The sequence below is a fragment of the Lampris incognitus genome, chromosome 7 (assembly GCF_029633865.1).
Source record: "Lampris incognitus isolate fLamInc1 chromosome 7, fLamInc1.hap2, whole genome shotgun sequence".
Taxonomy (NCBI): domain Eukaryota; kingdom Metazoa; phylum Chordata; class Actinopteri; order Lampriformes; family Lampridae; genus Lampris; species Lampris incognitus.
The window spans coordinates 47,363,109-47,384,320 of record NC_079217.1 but is presented as its reverse complement, the minus strand read 5'-3'; the positions used below and the strand labels follow the sequence as shown (position 1 = coordinate 47,384,320).

Below are 21,212 nucleotides of genomic sequence, written 5' to 3'. Positions count from 1 at the left end.
ACATTGCTTAACCGGACATCGACACATACACTATATGGACAAAAGTATTGGGACACCTGGCCATTACACCTGCAGGAGCTTTTATGATATCCCATTCTAAATCCATAGGCATTCATATGGAGTTGGACCCCCCGCCCTCCCCCCTTTGCAGCTATTCGCGTCTTAAGCTATGACGTAGGCACGTCCCTGTTGCGTAGGCGCGCGCGCGCGAATTTGCTTCCGGCTCCATCGACTTGTTGGCAATATGCCTCACTGCTGTGTCCCCCTTTGTTTAAATCGATCAGAGAGTAAAACTGAGACCAAACTGTCTTTCTATCGCTTTCCTCCGAAAGACAAAGATAAGAAGAGATGGCTGCAGTTAATACGGTAAGTTGCTATTGAAGAAATGCATTGAAAATCGAAGTTTGGCGCCGACTTTTGTGCTAAGTGCAGACTAGCTACTACCGGTAGCTACCCTCTTGTTACCGAAATCCACGTTACATACTAGACAGGTATTTAGATTTTTAGCTAATTCAACAAGCGAGGATCAATATATGTGCTTTTCCATATGTTTTTCTGCTCAATAAGGCTTTAATCAGAGTGTAGTGGAGGGTAAACAAGCATCGGTTAGCCACTTATGTTGTTACTACTACAACCCTGTCTGTGAAGACATACAGTTACTGTAAGCAAGCATTATGTCAGCTACACACTCGGAAAACTGCATTATTCTATGCATTGTTAGCCCATGATTATCTAAAACGAGATGATGCATCTCAAGGGGATTATCATTAAAGAGACTTGGAGTAAATGCATGAATAAGCAGGGGTACATAACGTTAGATAGTCCAGGTGAATGTGCTGTTTCTGCCTGTTTTGTTACAGTAGTTTCACTTCTGACTTTTCCCATATAAATCAAAAAATGAAACTTCATATCTACAAAAAATAATGTTTCTGTAGGGAGACTGACATCTAATTCTAAAGCCTTACTATGTAACCTTTCCTTTATGAAAAGGCTATGAAAAGGCTATAATATTTGCCCCCCCCCCCCCAAAAAAAAACTGTATTGTATAGTATGTGAATACAATATAACTTGCCCAATCTGTATGGTAGACTGTTTGTATAATATCATTATACAATCTTTACAGTAGAGTATGTTAACACAATAGAAATTGTGTTTTAAATAATTGATGGTTAAAGTGGCATTCTTTAACTTTTTTTGATAAAAAAATAAAGTTGATTTTGGTCAAGATTTACCACTATCTTTCACTGAAGGAGGTAACACTACTAATTCAGCCTATTTCCCATTCACAAATCCTTCACCATCTGTTACAATGCCCATGTTTGTGACTGTGTCTAACCAGACACAGACACAAAAATGGGCATTGTAGCAGATGCTGAAGATTTCATGAATGGGAAATAGGCTGAATTAGTACAGTGTTACCTCCTTCAGTGAAAGATAGTGGTAAATCTTGACCAAAATCAACTTTATTTTTTATCGAAAAAAGTTAAAGAATGCCACTTTAATTGTTCAAATCCAGGGCAGACGATAAGTTACAATGCAGCTTCAAGTTTTCATTGCCAATCATTTCTAAATCTCTCATTCTTTTTTTTTTACAGGCGTGATGGCTTTACACCAAGCCCCTGCTCAAGGGTGTGCAGTTGGCATTTTCCAAATGGCAAAGCTGCTGGCCCATCACGTTTTGCTTGGAACGAGGGGAAGACTTTCCCAGGCCACCTCAGCCTTCCACACAAGAAGAGAAAAACAGTACCACTCCCTCCCAGTGGTGAAGAAGGGACAAATGAACTTGAATTACAAAATTCTGACATTGCAACCGCAGAGCCCCCTAGTACTTCAGACAACCCAACCGCAGACACCCCTGGTACTTCAGACAACCCAACCGCAGACACCCCTAGTACTTCAGACAACCCAACCGCAGACACCCCTAATACTTCAGACAACCCAACCGCAGACACCCCTGGTACTTCAGACAACCCAACCGCAGACACCCCTAGTACTTCAGACAACCCAACCGCAGACACCCCTCGTACTTCAGACAACCCTTTTAACAGTGTTGCGCTGCTAGAGATAGAGGTTGACATGTTGAGAAGAGAGAATGAAAAATTGAAAAGAGAATTGGAGAAACAAAAACAGACCTTTTCCTTCAGCCAAATATCTTCCAATCGTGTCAAAGTAAAATATTTCACTGGCTTACCAGATGTTGCTACCGTCCTGGTTTTGGAAGCACTCTTATCTAAGTTTGAGCTACAATATCATTCGAATTGGACAGTCCAGTCTATGCCACTAGTCGATCAGTTGCTACTGACTTTGATGAAGCTCAAACTTAATTCTGGTCATGAAGACCTTGCAACCAGGTTTAATTGCAGTACAGCCACAGTTACCAACATTTTTATCACCATTGTCAGTGCCCTGTATGACATTTTATATGTTGGTATGCTTGAGAACAACATCCCCTCCATAGAGAAGAACCAGGCATCGTTGCCAGAGTGTTTCCGTCCGTTTCCTAACTGTAGGATTGTGCTCGATTGCACAGAGTTAGCAGTCTCCAGGACAGAGAGGCTTGACAAACAGAATCATTTATGGAGCCAGTACAAAAAACGGACCACACACAAAGCCTTAATAGGTGTAGCTCCTAATGGAGTGATAACATTTGTCAGTGACTATTATGGTGGAAGTGCCTCAGACAAGGCTATTACATTAGATTCTGGAGTTCTCAATCATCTACGCCCAGGAGACATGGTGATGGCAGATAAAGGCTTCACAATCCGGGACATCTTGCCAGAAGGGGTTTCACTCAACATCCCGTCTTTCCTTGTTAATGGACAGTTCACACAAGAAGAAGTTAAGAAAAACAAACTCATATCCAGTGCTAGGATCCATGTGGAGCGCTCCATTCAGAGGTTGAAATTGTTCAACATTTTGGACAATATCCCATATCAGTTCACTAAAAACATAAACAAAATACTGAAAGTGTGCGTGTGTCTTACCAACCTACAAAGGCCAATTCTTCGGGAAATAGCATGAAATGACTTGAATAAATGTAAGCAGAATCAGATTCATGTATTTATACTTTTAATAAAGTAATACTGAATTAAGAACACTGCTTGATTTTTTTAATCAAAACACATTTGTAACAAAATGCATAGTGCAAAAACTAATGTCACTGTAAAAAGTATAAAGTGCAAAACATCAACATTGGTAACAAAATGCATAGTGCAAAAACTACTGTCAACGTAAAATGTATAAAGTGCAAAACATCAACATTGGTAACAAAATGCATAGTGCAAAAACTACTTGTCAACGTAAAGAAGAGGATCACCATAGGATGAATACAACATTTAAATATGCAAATTTGCATATTTAAATGATAATGATGTACCGTGCATGTTCACATCATGTATACTTTACATTACTTAACCACTTATCCAACCCATATGGTTGGACAGAGTCCTTCAGGGCTCTAACTAAGTGTCTTGTGTTTTATGTTATTATGTTATGCTCTCCTCGAACCATCACCTTAACGTGGTGGAGAGGTTTGAGTGACCCCATGAATCCCGAGAGCTATGTTGTCTGTAGCCTTGCGCTACTGTAGGGTCACACATGGCAAACTGGTCTAGGAGGGAACAGACTTAAGAATGGTTCAAGAGCTGTGAGGAGTTGTGCCCCACAGTCCTTAAATACGCACAAAGGTTTAAATTTGATTAATTTGATTAATTAAATTTAATTAAAACCCTTGGCAAACTCGTCTGAGGATGACTAAATGAATGCTGGGGTTCATGTGGTTAAGACCATTCTTCTAATATTACATGTTTCCAAACATTTTGGACAAAATAGAACATTTTACATCAAGGTGCCCAGAGATTTCCTGGTGCCCAGCTGACCTGTATCCAAAGTGGCCTATAACGTTAATAAGAAACAGATCGTAGCACACATGGTAGCCCTAAAATGGCTGTGATCTTACATGTAAGTCTATATTTCATTAATTCCTAATATGTATTTTAAATTCATTAAACCTTTACAGCGTTACAGTATGTACGCTCATAGCCATTCTGGAGCTAGACACATGAAAAGCTAGCCTTGGATCCAAGAACGTCAGAGTTATTTTAACAAGTCAAACGTCGGAAAACAATTATCTACCGACAAAATAAAGCACTGGCAGTCTTTATCCAAGGCTTATGAATCGCCAGTAAACGTGGGATATAACATCAGAAGCCAGAATACCCAACATTACCAAGCTAACGCTAGCTAACCCTGTTAGCTCACTCACCTCAACCTGATAAACTTTTTGTTTCATGGAAGCCTGTACCTTGCCTTTTATAATGCCCCCTGAAACATTTACGTTCACAACTCTATCTGAATTGAAAGCATTGAGACCCTTTTTCACCCTGAGAGGTTCGTCTTTAAAAAAAGACGTTAATGTAAATATATTTACGGGTTCAGACATATTGTTTTGAGTGGAAAATAATGCAGTGAGATTCCCCAAGGCACCGGAAGTATAACTCCGCCCACACGTGAAGTCTTGTCGTGACGTCGTGCTTAAGAGCCGAATAACACCTTCCACTCTTCTGGGAAGGCTTTCCGCAAGATTTTGGAGTGTCTGCCCATTCATCCAGAAGAGCATTTGTGGGGTCAGGCACTGATGTTGGACGAGAAGACCTGGCTCTTAATCTTAGTTCTAGTTCATCCCAAAGGTGTTCGATGGGGTTGAGGTCAGGGCTCTGTGTGGGCCAATCAAGTTCTTCCACACCAAACTCACCCAACCATGTCTTAATGGACCTTGCTTTGTGCACCGGGGCACAGTCATGCTGGAACAGAAAAGGGCCCTCCCCAAACCATCTCCACAAAGTTGGAAGCACAGAATTGTCCAAAATGTCTTGGTATGCTGAAGCATTAAGATTTTCCTTCACTGGAACTAAGGGGCCTAGCACAACCCCTGAAAAACAACCCCGCACCATTATCCCTCCTCCACCAAACTTTACAGTTGGCACAATGCAGTCAGGCAGGTAACATTCTCCTGGTATCCACCAAACTCAGACTTGTCCATCAGACTGCCAGACAGAGAAGCGTGATTCATCACTCCACAGAACATGTTTCCACTGCTCCAGAGTCCAGTGGCAGCGAGCTTTACACCACTCCATCCGACGCTTGGCATTGTGTTTGGTGATGTAAGGTTTGTATGCAGCTGCTCAGCCATGGAAACCCATTCCATGAAGCTCCCGGCGCACATTTTTTGTGCTGATGTTAATGCCAGAGGAAGTTTGCAACTCTGCAATTACTGAGTCAACAGAGCGTTGGCCACTTTTACGGACTATGCGCCTCAGCACTCGTTGACCACGCTGTGTGACTTGACGTGGTCTGCCACTTTGTGGCTGAGTTGCTGTTGTTCCTAAACGCTTCCACTTTTCAATAATACCACTTACAGTTGACTGTGGAATATCTAGCACGGAAGAAATTTCACAAACTGTCTTATTACAAAGGTAGCCTCCTATAACAGTACCACGCTTGAATTCACTGAGCTTTTCAGAACGACCCATTCTTTCACAAATGTTTGTAAATGCAGACTGCATGGCTAGCTGCTACTTGTGGCAATGGGACTGACCGTCTGAATGAAACACCTGAATTCAATGATTCAGAGGTGTGTCCCAATACTTTTGTCCATATTGTGTATTTGATTGAGTCACCAGGTAGCATTAGGCTAAATGTTGTGTGTAAATAACCAAAATGTTAATACCCAACTGTTTGATCAAGGCTAGGCTGGGATTTAGTTGGAGACGACATTCTGATGCTATTACACCAGCTTTTCGGGATTTTACTATTTGTCCCGTTATGTGAAGGCGGTTGGCACAGCCTTGGCGCTTTTCGCATCTTTTTTCAAATGCATTTCTCTATAGAGATTTTTTATATACTCACACCTATAAGGATATCCACCTGCAGAGGGCACTCTTCAAATTTCTAATTAAATTTGCCATCGTCACCTCAGAGAAAATGTTTTTATGATGGTTTTGTTTTCCCTATCAATATTTCCCTCCCCTTTGTTGATGTCTAGGTTGAATTTTACTGGCCCTACAGTGTTTCCAGAGTGCTGGTTTAATGATTTTCATATTTATTTCCACTTATAAAATTTCATTATATATTATCCATCATGGCAGCGGCGTGGTGGCGCAGTGGTTAGCGCGGTTGCCTCACAGCAAGAAGGTCCCGGGTTTGAGCCCCGGGATAGTCCAACCTTGGGGATCGTCCCAGATTGTCCTCTGTGTGGAGTTTGCATGTTCTCCCTGTGTCTGCGTGGGTTTCCTCCGGGTGCTTCGGTTTCCTCCCACAGTAGAAAGACATGTGGGTCAGGTGAATCGCCCATACTCAATTGTCCCTAGGTGTAAATGTGTGTGTCTCAGAATACAGTTGACCCGCTCAGTTCAGCTGTGATCTCCTCTGTTGTTGGCAGGATGAATCTCTCCCTCTTAACGGCTTTGTTTAGTCTTTTAAGGTCTACGCCAGCAGTGGCTAACCATGTGCCATGGAGAGCCATGTGTATGCAGGTTTTCATTCCAACCCGACTCCACACCAGGTAACTGCACTGACACATTCTTCCTATTTGGTTGAAGGGTTGCTAATCAGTGAAATCACCTGGTGTGGAGTCCGGCTGGAACGAAAACCTGCTCTCCATGGCACATGGTTAGCCACCCCTGGTCTACGCAGATACGCAACTTGCCTGACTTCTGGGGGCGCACCACTCCGTGGGCTCGCTCACCTTCTCAATGATGCTGTTGGCCTCCATCCTTTCGAGCTCCTCGACTGACTTCATGAGAGGGATGGGGACCCTGCATGCAGTGTGGACTGCGTAGGGTTGTGCATCCTCCCTTCGCACCATTTTTGCTGGCTGTGTCTTGAGCAGGCCAAGCTCTCCGGTGCTGTGAACTGCATAAACTCTGTTCACTAGGCCCATTTCCTGTGTTACTGGTCGGCTGAGTAAATTGCTCATGCTCTCTCCTCTGACAACATAGACCTCAAATGTATAGTTGTTGTCCTTGTGCACTGTGTGTGCTGTGAATTGGCCTACACAATTCAACCTGCCACCTGGGCCACACAGTACAGTCTTAGCCTGGCTTGACTTTCTCTCTGGTTTTAGTGTTTTGAAGGTCCCCTCACTCATGACACACACATCGGCCCCAGATTCTATTTTGAATGTGACAGGGGTGCTACCTATGTCCACTTGTACAGTCCACTGTTTGTTGCTTGAGAGTGTGCTATTAACTGAGCCCAAAAAGTAAGATGCATCCTCTTCACCCTCTGTGACTTCACTCACCAGTTTTCTTATGCACATCCTTTCCCAATGTCCTCTGTGACTTCACTCACCAGTTTTCTTTTGCACACCCTTTCCCAATGTCCTCTGTGACTTCACTCACCAGTTTGCTTTTGCACATCCTTTCCCAGTGCCCTGTTTTCTTGCATCTGTGGCATGTTTACTTGGCTGCGGGGCATTTATCTTGCTTCGTGTGCATTGCTTTACCACATCTACCGCACGTTTTGCCGCGGTCATTGCCTTTGAAGCCATTCTCCCTGTCTTTATTTTTTTCTGCCATTTTGTGTGCTTTGCGTGCCCCTGCCTGCGCTACCTCCTGTATGGCGCATGTCCCCTCACATTGCTGGCTAACCTGGGCTTTCACCTCTTCTAGTTGACGTGCTTCCTGCACCGTCATCTCCAGGGTGAGGTTCGGGATGAGTTGTTGCTTGCGAGACTGTTCCTTATTCTGGATTCCTACCACGATTCGGTACCTGATGTGTTCCTCGCGGTTAGCTCCGAAATCACAGTGCTCCGAAAGCTCATAAAGAGCGCGAATAAATGTCTCCACTCTCTCCCCTCCCTGCACGCTGCACCCGCTGGTAAAAACAGGCTCTCTCGTGAATGACGTTACGCTTCGGTATGAAGTAGGCGTCAAACTTCCCCATAATAACCCCATAGTCCGTGTCCTTGCCTTCCTCAAAAATGAACGAACTAAATATATTTTATGCTTCGCTGCCTAACGCACAGATAAGGGCTCTTACTTGCACGCTTCCATCCTCTTTAGCTTTGTAGCTGTCCGAAAGCGCTTGAGGCGTTTCTTCCAGTCCGCCCACTCCGCTGGTTTTTCGAAGCAGAAATTTTCCGGTGGATTAAACTTTGCCGTCATCTTTCCGCTACTTCTGACACCATGTAATAAACCCTTTTGGTGTTTATTGTTAAAATAATCCAATGTTCGGTCTTATGACGTTCGCTTCGTTAACCTTTACTTAGCGTAACTCACAGTCGTTGTTCTGTCCACGTCTAACCCCCTTTACGGCTCTGCTTTACGTCACTCACACTGTCGCAATCAAGCATACTGTGGCGAATTCGAAGGACAACGCAACCACAGGAACTGTTGCGGTCGGGAAGAGAACCCGCATCGCCCGCACCGCAGGCGACATCGCTAACCGCTCGACTAAAGGGTCAGACCCGCCAGCCAGCGGCCAGCGTGTCTTCTTATCCATGCACGTTACACTGAGGCGCTTCCCGAAGGAGGGGGATATTGTAATGTAGGGTGTGGTGGAGGGTGTTGTGGGAGTGTGTTGTGGTACATGAGAGCTCGAGGGTCTGAGGCAGGGGCTGTGTGGTTAGGGGCTACATGTTGCACTGCTAGTGGGGTGGTCACCTCTTGGGGGTAGAGGGCAGCATGCTGTGACATATGCAGCTGGGGGATTGATCCATGCTGCAAACTTTGAAGGGTCTGGCCAGTAGAAGAGGGGTAGCTCATAATGTTCATCATTGGTGGCATCTGAAAGCTTGGCATGAGGGCCTGGGGCACAGGGGGATTATATGCAGGACCAGTGTAGACCTGGGGTTTAGGCTCGGCAGCAGGGCTTTGGTAAGGAGGGGTGTCTGGGTGAGTCATGGTAGGCCGCTGTACAGTTTGCATTTCCGTGGAGGTGGGGCACGAGAGGCTGTGAATGGGCAAAGGGTGTGTGTGCTGGTTCACACTGGCTTGGGCCGGGGGATTAGGTTCCACTAATATCTGTACGGCTGGAGGGGATGCACTGGGCAGGCTGTAGTCTGGCCTGCTGTTTCGGTGGATTGGTTTGGCAGCTGGGCTTCTGTCAAAACATAGTGAGGGTGCTTGCATTGGAGCTCTAGAGGCTGGCAAGGTGGGTGCATGAGCTGGAGTGGAGTAGTGAATAGGGTAAGGTGACAGTATTGGGGGTGGTGGAGTGAGTGGTGCACTTAGTCCTGGGTATGGGGGCTGCTGACTGCTGTGGTGGTCTTGAGGGAGGATCAGCTGTTGGGTGGTGGTGGGGCTAGTGAAGTAGTTGTTAAGCTTTGGCCTCACTGATTGCTGTTGATTTGCAGCACTGGTGGTTGTTACGCCCTTGCTTGAAAGGTGGGGTTGTGTCTGGGCTGGAGAGTCACAGTTGTGGCTGGCTGTGGGCATCGGGGGCAGTTGGGAACCCGGTGTGGCAGCAGAGGCACCTTCTTGCTTTGACTGATAATCTGCATAGTCACTGAACATTTTGATATATTTTTTTCTAAATCACTATGACTGGTGTAACTGTTGGTGTCAAAACAGATGACTATTAATGATTCACTGTGTTCACAGAATACGTTTAGCTGTGTATGCAAAATCTCCCCTTTTTTCCAGTAAATATATCAAAAAACAATAATCACTATCAACTCAAAACTCACATTAAACTTGAGTCAAAATCAGATGGTCAATACACAACCCTTAACCAAAACCAAAAAATTATGAATGATATATATCAGCTTAATGTTAAACACAGTGTTCCTATAGCAGGATCTCACATAGCACACTTTTACACAACTCAAATAACAGTTAAGTTTATCGAAATATCATAAAAAGTCCTCAAATGGATATAGCAAGCTTTCAACAGTCTTTAAAGGATATTTATTTATCTTGCCAATGCTGCAGCGCCGATGACAGTAGTTCAGTCCACCACACTGTCCAGTCACTGAAGGTCACGCAGTTCAATGCAGCAGCAAAGGCGAGGACGCAAGTCTCTGTATCTCCTTGGATCTCGAAGCACCACGATCCGGGTCACGGCACCATGATGTAGCCCGCACTTTGCGTTCGGCCGTCGTCTCCCTAAACGCCCTGGGACTCTGCGTTGTGTTTGTTGTAGTATGATGTTTGCGTGGAAAAGGAAGGAGGTGGAGGCTTGGGATCGTGGCTGAGACCTGGACACTTTATTGGCACTCGCTTGCACTTCACCTCTCATCAATCATCTGGCCGCTGGCCTCCTCATACTCACAGCTTCCGGCAGAAGAAACAAAAAAAACATTTTTCTTTCTCAATAAAATTAAAATAAAAAGCGCAAATGTGCAAATAAACACATCTCATATCAAAATGCTACCTTAAAGCAAAACCACAGCAAATGTCATCCATTATAAATTAAATAAGTGCCTTATTACCCATTGTAGAGCCGAAGGAACGGAGAAGACCGTAAGTTCACACTTTAGCCGTGTAGGCAACTTTCTTTAATCCACGGTAAATCAGAGAGACAACCAAACCACAGCTCGACTGAGCGGAGGTGGCAAGAATAACCAGAAAACTGGCTGGACAACCATAACTTAACCCTGCGTTAACCTGCCAGGGCAACCATGACTTAACCCTTAGTTCCTGGGTTGAATTCTGTCCCCAATACGTGTCCACCACATGAGCCCCCCCAGAATTCGTCCTAGTAATCGAAGTCAGGCAGGCGCGGGGGGACGACAGGCCGTCCGCGGCGGCTCCGGATAACAGGGGCCGGAGTGTCTCTGGGAGGCATTGACGCGGGCCTGTGGAGGTCGGCCTGAGGAGCAGAAGAGGCAGCTCGGGCCTCCACGGGGGGAGGAGGCGGAGCCGGGGGACGACCGCGACGAGGAGGTTGGGCTAACTCCAACGGCTGCGTCAAGTCCAGGTGTGCGGGTTTAACTCGGTCCACTGAAACATGCTCGGCCGTGCCCCCAAAATCCACCACCAGGTGCTTAGTTCCCCGTTCCAGGACGCGGAAGGGGCCGTCATAAGGGGGTTGCAGAGGGGGGCGGTGTGCATCGTGACGGATGAACACGTAGTCCGCTGACTGCAGACCTGGGGGCACCTGGGACACCGGAGCGCCGTGTTGGGCGGTAGGGACGGGTGTGAAAGCTCTGACCCCGTCCAGCAAGGAGGCTCGTTGGTCCACAGCTGACCAGGGACGCGTTGCATTGGGCATGAAATCGCCTGGGACTCGCAGCGGCGTGCCGTACACCAGCTCCACAGAGGAGGCTTGTAGGTCTTCCTTCGGGGCGGTCCGCAGGCCCAGCATGACCCATGGGAGCTTGTCGACCCAGTTGCAGTCCTTGAGAGTAGCCCGAAGCGCAGCCTTCATGGACTGGTGGAAGCGCTCACATAGGCCATTCGCCTGAGGGTGGTAGGCGGTAGTGCGATGAAGCTTGACGTCCAGAGCCTCACCCACAGCATTCCATAGCTCTGAGGTAAACTGTGGCCCGTGGTCAGATGAAAGGTCGGAAGGCGTACCGAAACGTGAGACCCACGACCCAATAAAAGCCCGGGCCACATCAGCAGACGTCGTGGATGCCAGGGGAACAGCTTCAGGCCAGCGCGTAGTCCTGTCCACCACAGTGAAGAGGTAGGTGAACCCATGGGAGGGGGGTAGGGGACCAACCAGGTCGACGTGGACATGGTCAAATCGTCTCTCCGGCACTGCGAAGCGTTCCAGGGGCGCCTTAATGTGGCGGTGTATCTTAGCCCGCTGACAGGCAACACACGAGTCGGCCCACGCTTTCACGTCTCTCTTAAGTCCCTCCCACACAAACTTAGCAGAGGTCAGGCGCACGGATGGCTTACCGCCTGGATGAGAGAGGCCGTGCACAGCTTCAAATACGGGGCGTCTCCAGCTGTGCGGGACGATGGGCCTGGGCTGTCCTGTGGAGACGTCACACAGGAGGGTGACACCTGTGTCGCTGAAAGGAACGTCCTGCAGGCGGAGCCCCGTGTCGGAGGCCCGGAGACGGAGGATGCTCGGGTCCGTGGCCTGGTCAGCAGCCATCTGTGCATAGTCAAGGCCTAGGTGGACCGCTCCAATCACTGCCCTAGAGAGGCAGTCAGCTACCTGGTTAGACTTACCAGCGACGTGCTGGATGTCGGTAGCGAATTCCGAAATGTAGGAGAGTTGTCGCTGCTGGCGAGCGGACCATGGCTCGGCCGTCTTGGACATGGCAAACGTGAGGGGCTTGTGGTCCACGTACGCAGTAAACTCGCGGCCCTCTGGCAGGAAACGGAAATGCCGGACGGCGAGCCAGAGACCGAGGAGTTCCCTGTCAAAAGTACTATACTTGCGCTCTCGGGGTGTAAGCTGGCGACTGAAAAAGGCCAAAGGCTGCCAAGCCCCCCCCCACCCACTGTTCGTGAACCGCACCAACAGCATAGTCCGATGCATCCGTGGTTATGGAAATAGGCGCTGTAGGTGAAGGATGCGCTAGCAGGGTAGCCTGGGAGAGCGCAGCTTTAGTCTCGGTGAACGCACGGTCCCGCTCTGCTGTCCAGTCGACCGCCTGGTTGGGGGACATGCCTTTCAGCGCCTCGTACAGTGGCCGGATGATAAAGGCGGCTCGGGGAATGAAGCGGTGGTAGAATGTCACCATCCCGATGAACTCCCTGAGCGCACGAGCTGTTTGGGGGCGCGGAAAGGCCGCCACCGCTTCCACCTTTGAGGGCAGGGGGACTGCCCCGTCCCCAGTGATGCGGTGCCCGAGGAAATCAATGGCTGTCACCCGAACCGGCACTTCGCCGGGTTGACGATCAGCCCATGCTGGCTGAGGCGTGTGAAGAGGGCATGAAGATGGGACAGGTGTTCTTCCTCGGAGGCGCTGGCGATGAGTATGTCGTCCAAATAGACGAAGATGAAAGGAAGGCCACGGAGCACTGAATCCATCAGCCGCTGAAAGGACTGGGCCGCGTTTTTGAGTCCAAATGGCATTCGTAGGAATTCAAATAGGCCGAATGGGGTAGTCACCGCTGTCTTGGGGATGTCTGAGGGGTGCACGGGAACTTGATGATAACCACGGACCAGGTCGACTTTTGAGAAGACGCATTTGCCAGACAGGTTTGCAGAAAAGTCCTGGATATGCGGGACAGGATAGCGGTCGGGCGTGGTGGCGTCATTTAGTCGGCGGTAGTCCCCGCATGGGCGCCAACCTCCATCAGGCTTAGCGACGATGTGGAGTGGGGACGCCCACGGGCTGTCAGAGCGGCGGATGATCCCCATGCGTTCCAGGTGCTCGAACTCAGACTTGGCAATGGCGAGTTTGGCGGGGTCGAGACGCCTGGCTCTGGCGTAGACCGGGGGCCCCTTCGTAGCAATGTGATGCTCCACCCCATGCTTAGCGGTGGGTGCAGAGAAGGTAGGCTGGGCGAGGTCAGGGAACTCAGCGAGGAGGCGGTTGAACTTGTCTGCCTCTGAGAGAGAGTTGGCTAGACCTGCATAGACCGCTTCCCTCCGCGTACATGCGAAGGAGGAGAAGGTTAAGGCATCGACCAGACGGCTGTTCTGAATGTCCACTAGCAAACCGTAAGCGCACAAAAAATCAGCTCCGAGGAGGGGAAGCGTTACATTGGCCATGACGAACTCCCACGTGAAACGTTGTCCACCAAAACACAGTTCTACAGACCGCACGCCGTAGGTGTGGATAGGGCTGCCGTCAGCCGTCGCCAACTGGGGGCCCCGCTCCCCGCCCATGATGTCGACGTCAGTAGCAGGGAGCACGCTTCTCTGTGCGCCCGTGTCACAAAGAAATCGCCGACCGGAGATGGTGTCGAGGATGAAGAGTAGCCTGCTCGTATCGCCAACACTCATGGCCACTACTGAGTGTTGGCCCTCTCGTTTCCCGTCGGCCTGTAGTTGCAGGGGGAACGGCACCGTTTAGCTTTCGCACCAAATCGAGCGTGGTACATACAGAGTCCAGAGGGCTTGTAGCGGTCTGATGCTGTGGCGCCACCGTCGGGCCACGCCCGCGATGTCGGCGGGGGGCCAGTGAAGGTAGGAGCCAGCACCCCGGCATGGGAGGAACGTTGTGTAGCGACGAAGAATCGGTCAGCCTCCTTTGCCAGCTCACGGGGATCAGTGATGGTGGAGTTAGCGAGCGCAGTCTGGACGTGGGGCGGCATGTTGCGCAGAAACAGCTCCATAAACAGGAAACATGGCTTTTCTTGACCCAGTAGGTTTAACATCCTGCTCATTAGCTCCGATGGTTTGCCATCTCCCAAGCCCTGAATTGCGAAGAGGCGACGTGCTCTCTCCGTTGTTGACAGTTCAAAAGTTTCAAGGAGGAGATGTTTAAGTGCGGCGTATTTACCATCGGCCGGTGGGTTGGTTATGAAACCGCTTATCCTGGAAGCCGTAGCGCACCCCAGCGCTGCCAATACGTAGTAGTACCTGGTCTCGTCTGCTGTTATGTCTCTGAGCGCGAACTGTGCCTCAGCCTGCGCGAACCATGTAGCCGCGGAAGACTCCCAAAACTCCGGCAGTTTAATTGCAACGGCGTTCGTAGCCATAATGTGTGTGGTTTCAGAAAACTTATCCGAAAACCGACGTCGGGGTCACCAGTGTAGAGCCGAAGGAACGGAGAAGACCGTAGGTTCACACTTTAGCCGTGTAGGCAACTTTCTTTAATCCACGGTAAATCAGAGAGACAACCAAACCACAGCTCGACTGAGCGGAGGTGGCAAGCATAACCAGAAAACTGGCTGGACAACCATAACTTAACCCTGCGTTAACCTGCCAGGGCAACCATGACTTAACCCTTAGTTCCTGGGTTGAATTCTGTCCCCAATACGTGTCCACCACACCATAAAATTAAACAAAAAAACCATGGATAATCTGCTCAAATAATACTGCATCCTGCGTTATATGCCATGCTAATGCTCAACAGGCTAGCCAACACTTTTTGTCACATTTCTCTTGCCAAATACAATGTTCGACATCAAACTTTAACTAGGTTATAAGCAAACGTTTCTATTAACACCACAGAATAAACAGTTAGACAATATGTGCGATATAAATCAATATTTTTATGATAATGCAGACCGCCAGTAACACTGCTCACCTTCCGGCAGAAGAAACAAAAAAAAACATTTGATCAACGTAGCATTTTCCCCAGGACAAGAAGTAGGGGTACGGTGTTGCAAAAGGGACAAACATCGCCATTTGCGGCATTCCCAGGGGAACATACAGCGTAACAGTGCCACCCTGTGGCGGATTTACATTACTACCTTACAGTAACGTGCATGGATAAGAAGACACGCTGGCCGCGGCAGTTCCTGTGGTTGCGTTGTCCCCCGAATTCGTTAACCTTTACTCAGCGTAACTCACAGTCGTTGTTCCGTCCACGTCTAACCCCTTTACGGCTCTGCTTTACGTCACTCACACTGTCGCAATCAAGCATACTATTACAATACTTAGGTTATTGTGGTTGGGTTTTTTGTTTGGAGGTTCGACTCGGACTAAGTAGACGGCCATTTTACTGACTGACTGTAGGGCCTTGACTAGACTAATATTTTAATAGTGACTGTAACATATTGTGTTTGCATTCCGTAGCAGCAGTCTGTTCTGTCCCTACACAGCACCCGTACCCCTGTTCACATGGCGCAATAAACAAGATGGCTCCCAACTGAGACGTGTCCCGTGTTAAGTAAATTACATGATGTCAGAAGTCTGTCAAGAACAGAAAATTAAGAATAATGGCATATTCACAATCTGAACACCCCAAGGTCGACTAGGAGGCTCCTGATTTATATCAAGAGTTTGAAAGATTCAGGAGTCATATCACGTTCGTCTTCGATGGTCCTCTCTCTGAGCTAACGGCTAAACAGCGAGCCGGTTGGCTTGGCACGTGGATCGGCGAGCAAGGTAGAGAACTCTACAAGACATTAAACTGGGCTGATGGTGAAAAAGAGGAAAAAAAGAGTTTTTCGACCCCGCAAAGCCTGTCGAAATACACTGTGATGCCAGCAACAGTGGACTAGGAGCGGTTTTCCTGCCAGACAGTCACCCCATTGCCTTCTCATCCATGACTGATGCAGAAACGTGCTATGCGCAAATTGAAAAGGAGATGCTTTCCATTGTGCATGCCTGCGTCAAGTTTCACAACTACATATTTGGAACGCATGTTACAGTACACAATTACCACAAGCCTCTCGAAGATATCTTCAAAAAAACACTACTGTCCACTCCCATGCGCATCCAGAGAATGCGTCTTCGCCTACAACTGTATGATTTAACAGTCAAGTACAGGAGAGGGAAGGACATGGAGCTGCCTGACACGCTATCCAGAGCACAGCTTCCAGAGCGCACGCCTGAGATGGATGGCCTAGAGTGTGTCTCCATGATCAACTTTGTTGCAGTTAGGGACCAGAAGTACACAGAACTGCAGGAGCGCACAAAAGAAGAGCTAAGCTGTCTCCAACAGACAATTCAGCATGGCGGGCCAGAACACAGACGGCAAGTGCCAATTCCTGTTCAGCCATATTGGGACTTGAGAAGCCAGCTTGTATACAAGCTTGAAGGCAAACAGTATATCCTCCTAGTAGATTACTATCCATCCATCCATCCATCCATCCATTATCTTAACTGCTTATCCTGCTCTCAGGGATGCTGGAGCCTATTCCAGCAGTCATTGGGCAGCAGGCGGGGAGACACCCTGGACAGGCCGCCAGGCCATCACAGGGCACACACACACATTCATTCATTCATTTAATCCTAGGGACAATTTAGTACAGCCAATTCACCTGACTTACATGTCTTTGGACTGTGGGAGGAAACCGGAGCCCCCCGAGGAAACCCACGCAGACACGGGGACAACATGCAAACTCCACACAGAGGACGACCCGGGATGACCCATCAAGGTTTGACTACCCTGGGGCTCGAACCCAGGACCTTCTTGCTGTGAGGCGACCGCACTAACCACTGCGCCACCGTGCTGCCAGTGGATTACCACTCAAAATTTATTGAAGTTAATGAACTGAAAGACTTGCACAGTCGCACCACCATAGAGACTCTGAAAGCTCAGTTCAGCAGGCATGGTATCCCTGCCACTCTACGGACAGACAATGGTCCGCAGTATTTCTCAGAGGAATTTAAAGACTTCTGCAAGAGTTATGGTATTTCACACGAGACATCTTCACCACACATGCCACACTCAAATGGTGAAGTACAGCGTGCAGTGCAAACTGTGAAGAGGCTTTGGAGTAAAGCACCAGACAAACACCTTGCACTGTTGGACTACAGAACTACTCCACTTGAATCAGTAGGACAGTCACCGGCTCAGCTGTTCATGGGCAGGGGGCCACATAATAAGCTGCCTACTGCTCGTGTGCTACTTGCACCAACAGCTTATGACCCTCTCAAAGTAAAGTGTCTGCTGGACAAAAGTAAAGACATCCAAAAGTTCTACTATGACCACAAGAGAGCAGGCAAACCTCATGTTGCCCTTAAGCCTGGGGATGTGGTTAGGATGCAACCTTATCCTGGCAACCACAAATGGTCCCCAGGAGTTGTAGTTAAACCATACAGTGTTCCGTGGTCCTATGTTGTGGACAGCCAACACCTCCGCAAAAGCACCACAGCCGCCAACCGTCCACGCCACTGGGTTCGGGAGGAACCTTGGACTGAACTGTCAGATCCGCTAACTGAGAAGGAGCCACAATCTCCAGCTCTTCCTGAGCTGCCACACTCACCACTTAAAATACCTTTGAGCCCCACTCAAGCCCAGCCAGCTGAACAGCTTACTACTAGGCAGGGCAGAGTTGTGAAGCCTCCTGATAGACTGAATCTATAAGTGTTTTGAGTTTTAATTGAGTTTGATATTTTGAGTTGTTTTTCTCACCTTGAGAAAGTGAAGCGCTGGTAAACACTCCTTCCAAGTTATTGTGTGTAGAATCACATTTAGACATAAACAGGTGAGTTTAATGAATGTTTATTTTTGTTTAAGAGGGGATATGTAACATATTGTGTTTGCATTCCGTAGCTGCAGTCTGTTCTGTCCCTACACAGCACCCGTACCTCTATTCACATGGCGCAATAAACAAGATGGCTCCCAACTGAGACGTGTGCCCCGTGTTAAGTACATTACAGTGACAGGAGAACACATCCGGCTTGGGACGCCCGACCAAGCCGAAGATAACTGACAATCCCTGTGTTTGTAGGCAACGGAATAGACCGCTACGCTACCCGGACGCCCTCAAAATGTTTTTTTTTTCAAATGGTAGTACACCAAATGGAGCAAGCGTAGGTGTGCTTACAGAGCAAGCAGCTGGTGGACCCTTGCAAGTATTGCTTGCAGTTGCCTTGCCGTAGCACCGTTTGAGATGAATGTTTACTACTACTACTACTTTCAGCTGCTCCCGTTAGGGGTCGCTACAGCGGGTCATCCGTTTCCATTTCTCCCTGTCTTCTGTCACACCAGCCACGTGCATGTCCTCCCTCACCACATTCTCACAAACCTCCTATTTGGCCTTCCTCTTTTCCTCTTCCCTGGCAGCTCCATATTCAGCATCCTTCCCCCAATAAACCCAGCATCTCTCCTCCACACATGCCCAAGCCATCTCAATCTTTCCGCTCTTGCTTTGTCTCCAAACCGTTTTACCTGAGCGGTCCCTCTAATATAATCGTTTCTAATCCTGTCCTTCTTCATCACTCCCAGTGAAAATCTTAGCATCTTCAACTCTGCCACCTCCAGCTCCGCCTCCTGTCTTTTTGTCAGTGCCACTGTCTCCAAACCATATAACATAGCTGGTCTCACAACCATCTTGTAAACCTTCCCTTTAACTCTTGCTGGTATCCTTCTGTCACAAGTCACTCTTGACACTTCTTCACCCACTCCATCCTGCCTGCACTCTTTTCTTCACCTCTCTTCTGCACTCCCCGTTACTTTGGACAGTTGACCCCAAGTATTTAAAGTCACACACCTTAGTCACCTCTACTCCTTGCATCCTCACCATTCCACTGTCCTCCCTCTCATTCACGCAGAAGGCCAAATGAGAGAAAACAACTGTTGAGTAATTTCTTCCAAAAGAAAGGTGAGCTAGGCGCTTTCAAAAGAAAGGTGGCTAACTAAACTCCTACTACCACAGCTAGGTAGCAGCTAGCTAGCTAGCTGTTAACTCCTACTACCTGAACGCAGTAGGGGTTAGTTAGCTAGCTAGTACTGTAACATATGCAGTATCATACATTTATCAGCATCATAGCTACAGTGCCATATGAAATTATATCTATGAACATTACCTCACTTAACATGAAACACATGGCCCTCAGTTTTAGAAACAGCCACAGGTAGTGGAGCAGCAGCAGGTCCCTCATCTCCTGATGATCGTGTTACTAAGGATGTGAGATGAGGTGAGCTCATATGGTGGCATTGACAACTAAAAGTCATTCCAAGCAATTATTTGAAGTAATTTCAACTGAAAGGAGCTTAGCAACACTAACATCAAGTAGTATGTTTTATTGTATGTTAATCTGGCTATGAGCAGGTCAGGAGGCTAATATCAATCCTGTGTGCTCCATGCTTGCGGAGGGGGCTGTAGCAGATAGTGAGCAAGAAGATGTGATGGAGGATGAAAGAAGTGAAGAGGTAAATGAAGGTTGCCCTGAGGGTAGTGATGAAGATGAGGAGAGGATAGAAGAGGAAGGGGGGAAAAGTGAGCACAATGCAGAAGAGTATTTGCCAGAGGACCCAGGACTATGGACAGAGAAGCTTACTAATAATAAAGAGAGAGACAGTCGTTCGCAGACCTACTAATGATGGTACAGAAAAACAGACATAACCAAAATGACACCCAAAGCTATGGAAGGCAAACCATTCCCAAGTTATCTTCAATATACAAAGTCATCCAATGGACGTGAGAAAATTAGGAGAGATTGGCTTATTTATAGTGAGAGGGCAGAGGCTCTGTACTACATCCCATGCTTTCTCTTCAGTTTTTTCCCCCCTAGCCATCAGGACTCTGAATTCCTCCCTATAGTCCCCTCCTCACACACCATTGGCATAAATACCACCATTTACCTAATTGTTATGCGTGATATGTTTAATTCTGTTATTGTGTAACTGTATTGTTCATGATATGTGGAGTGTCTATTGTTGTCCATTTATGTATTGTGCTGCAGAGTTTGTGTACCAAAAACAAATTCCAACAAATTAAAATTAAAACAGTCTAATCTCATCTAATCTTCTCTCATGAGCAGACAAAACCATCCAAAAGTGCACTGAACAGCAAGGATGGACTTAAGTTAGCAAACATCAAATGGCAAAAAATGTACAGAAAATTTCCAGAACATGAGACACACACGCCCCATAGGCAGTGCTACTTGAAATGGAAAAGCCTTCAGCACTCATTACTGGAAGGAACAAGAGTTGATAGTCACCTTCAAAAACAACTGCAGACAGAAGTAGAGAAGAATAAATTTATTTTAGAGAGGCTTTTGCATGTGACCCTTCATTTGGCTTTAAGAAACCTTGCATTCAGAGGCAAAACCTCGAATTTAGATGATGTCCATAATGGCAGTTTTCTTGGCACTCTTGAGTTGTTGTCACATTATGATCCCCTTTTACTTGAGCACTTAGAAAAAGTAAGGCAAAAGGTTAAATCATTATCTCAGTGCTGAGACACAGAACGAGTTCATTGAGCTCTGTGGCAAAAGAGTGATAAAAACTATCCTGGCAGAAAGAGAAGATGCAATATACTCATTGAGGCACTGGAATGTATCTTAGCTACATGCAATCTGACAAGTGAAGTCAGGCCTGAGACAAATTGTCTGCAGAACTTTTTCCAAGACGTTTGACGCAGTCGTCCTGCTCGCTGTGTCGGTTAAGGTCCTCCAGTGCATTCAGAACCGAAACCCGATTCTTCAGGTAGGAGATATTTCTCTGGATGTTGAGGCTGCAAACATCAAGTCACTGCAAGATGAAATACAGGGTATTCGCAATGAATGGGACTCCCTGCTCGCCGAAGACTCCCTGGTAGCGCAAGAAAGGGAGATCCCTGCTGAATTTCGGAGTTAAGAGAGACGAAAGTGGAAAAGGAAACGCATGCCTGATGAGATGACACAAGAAGGTGAAACTTAAGTGTGTGCAGAAAATTCATTCAGAACATATTTTTTGGATAACATCATCAGTGACCTGAATGTACACTTCCAGACCGCAGCAGCCATATGTGAAA

General features: G+C 47.7%; 1 protein-coding gene across 1 annotated transcript; it reads left to right on the top strand.

Moving 5' to 3' along the window:
- The first annotated feature begins 192 nt into the window (after window positions 1-192).
- LOC130115252 (uncharacterized) lies at window positions 193-21,055 on the top strand. Its single transcript, XM_056282867.1, has 6 exons — window positions 193-366; window positions 1,596-2,265; window positions 16,247-16,500; window positions 17,038-17,159; window positions 17,391-17,506; window positions 20,867-21,055. The coding sequence occupies exons 1-6, from the start codon at window positions 245-247 to the stop codon at window positions 21,053-21,055; spliced, it is 1,473 nt and encodes a 490-aa protein (XP_056138842.1). The 5' UTR covers window positions 193-244.
- Window positions 21,056-21,212: the final 157 nt, after the last annotated feature.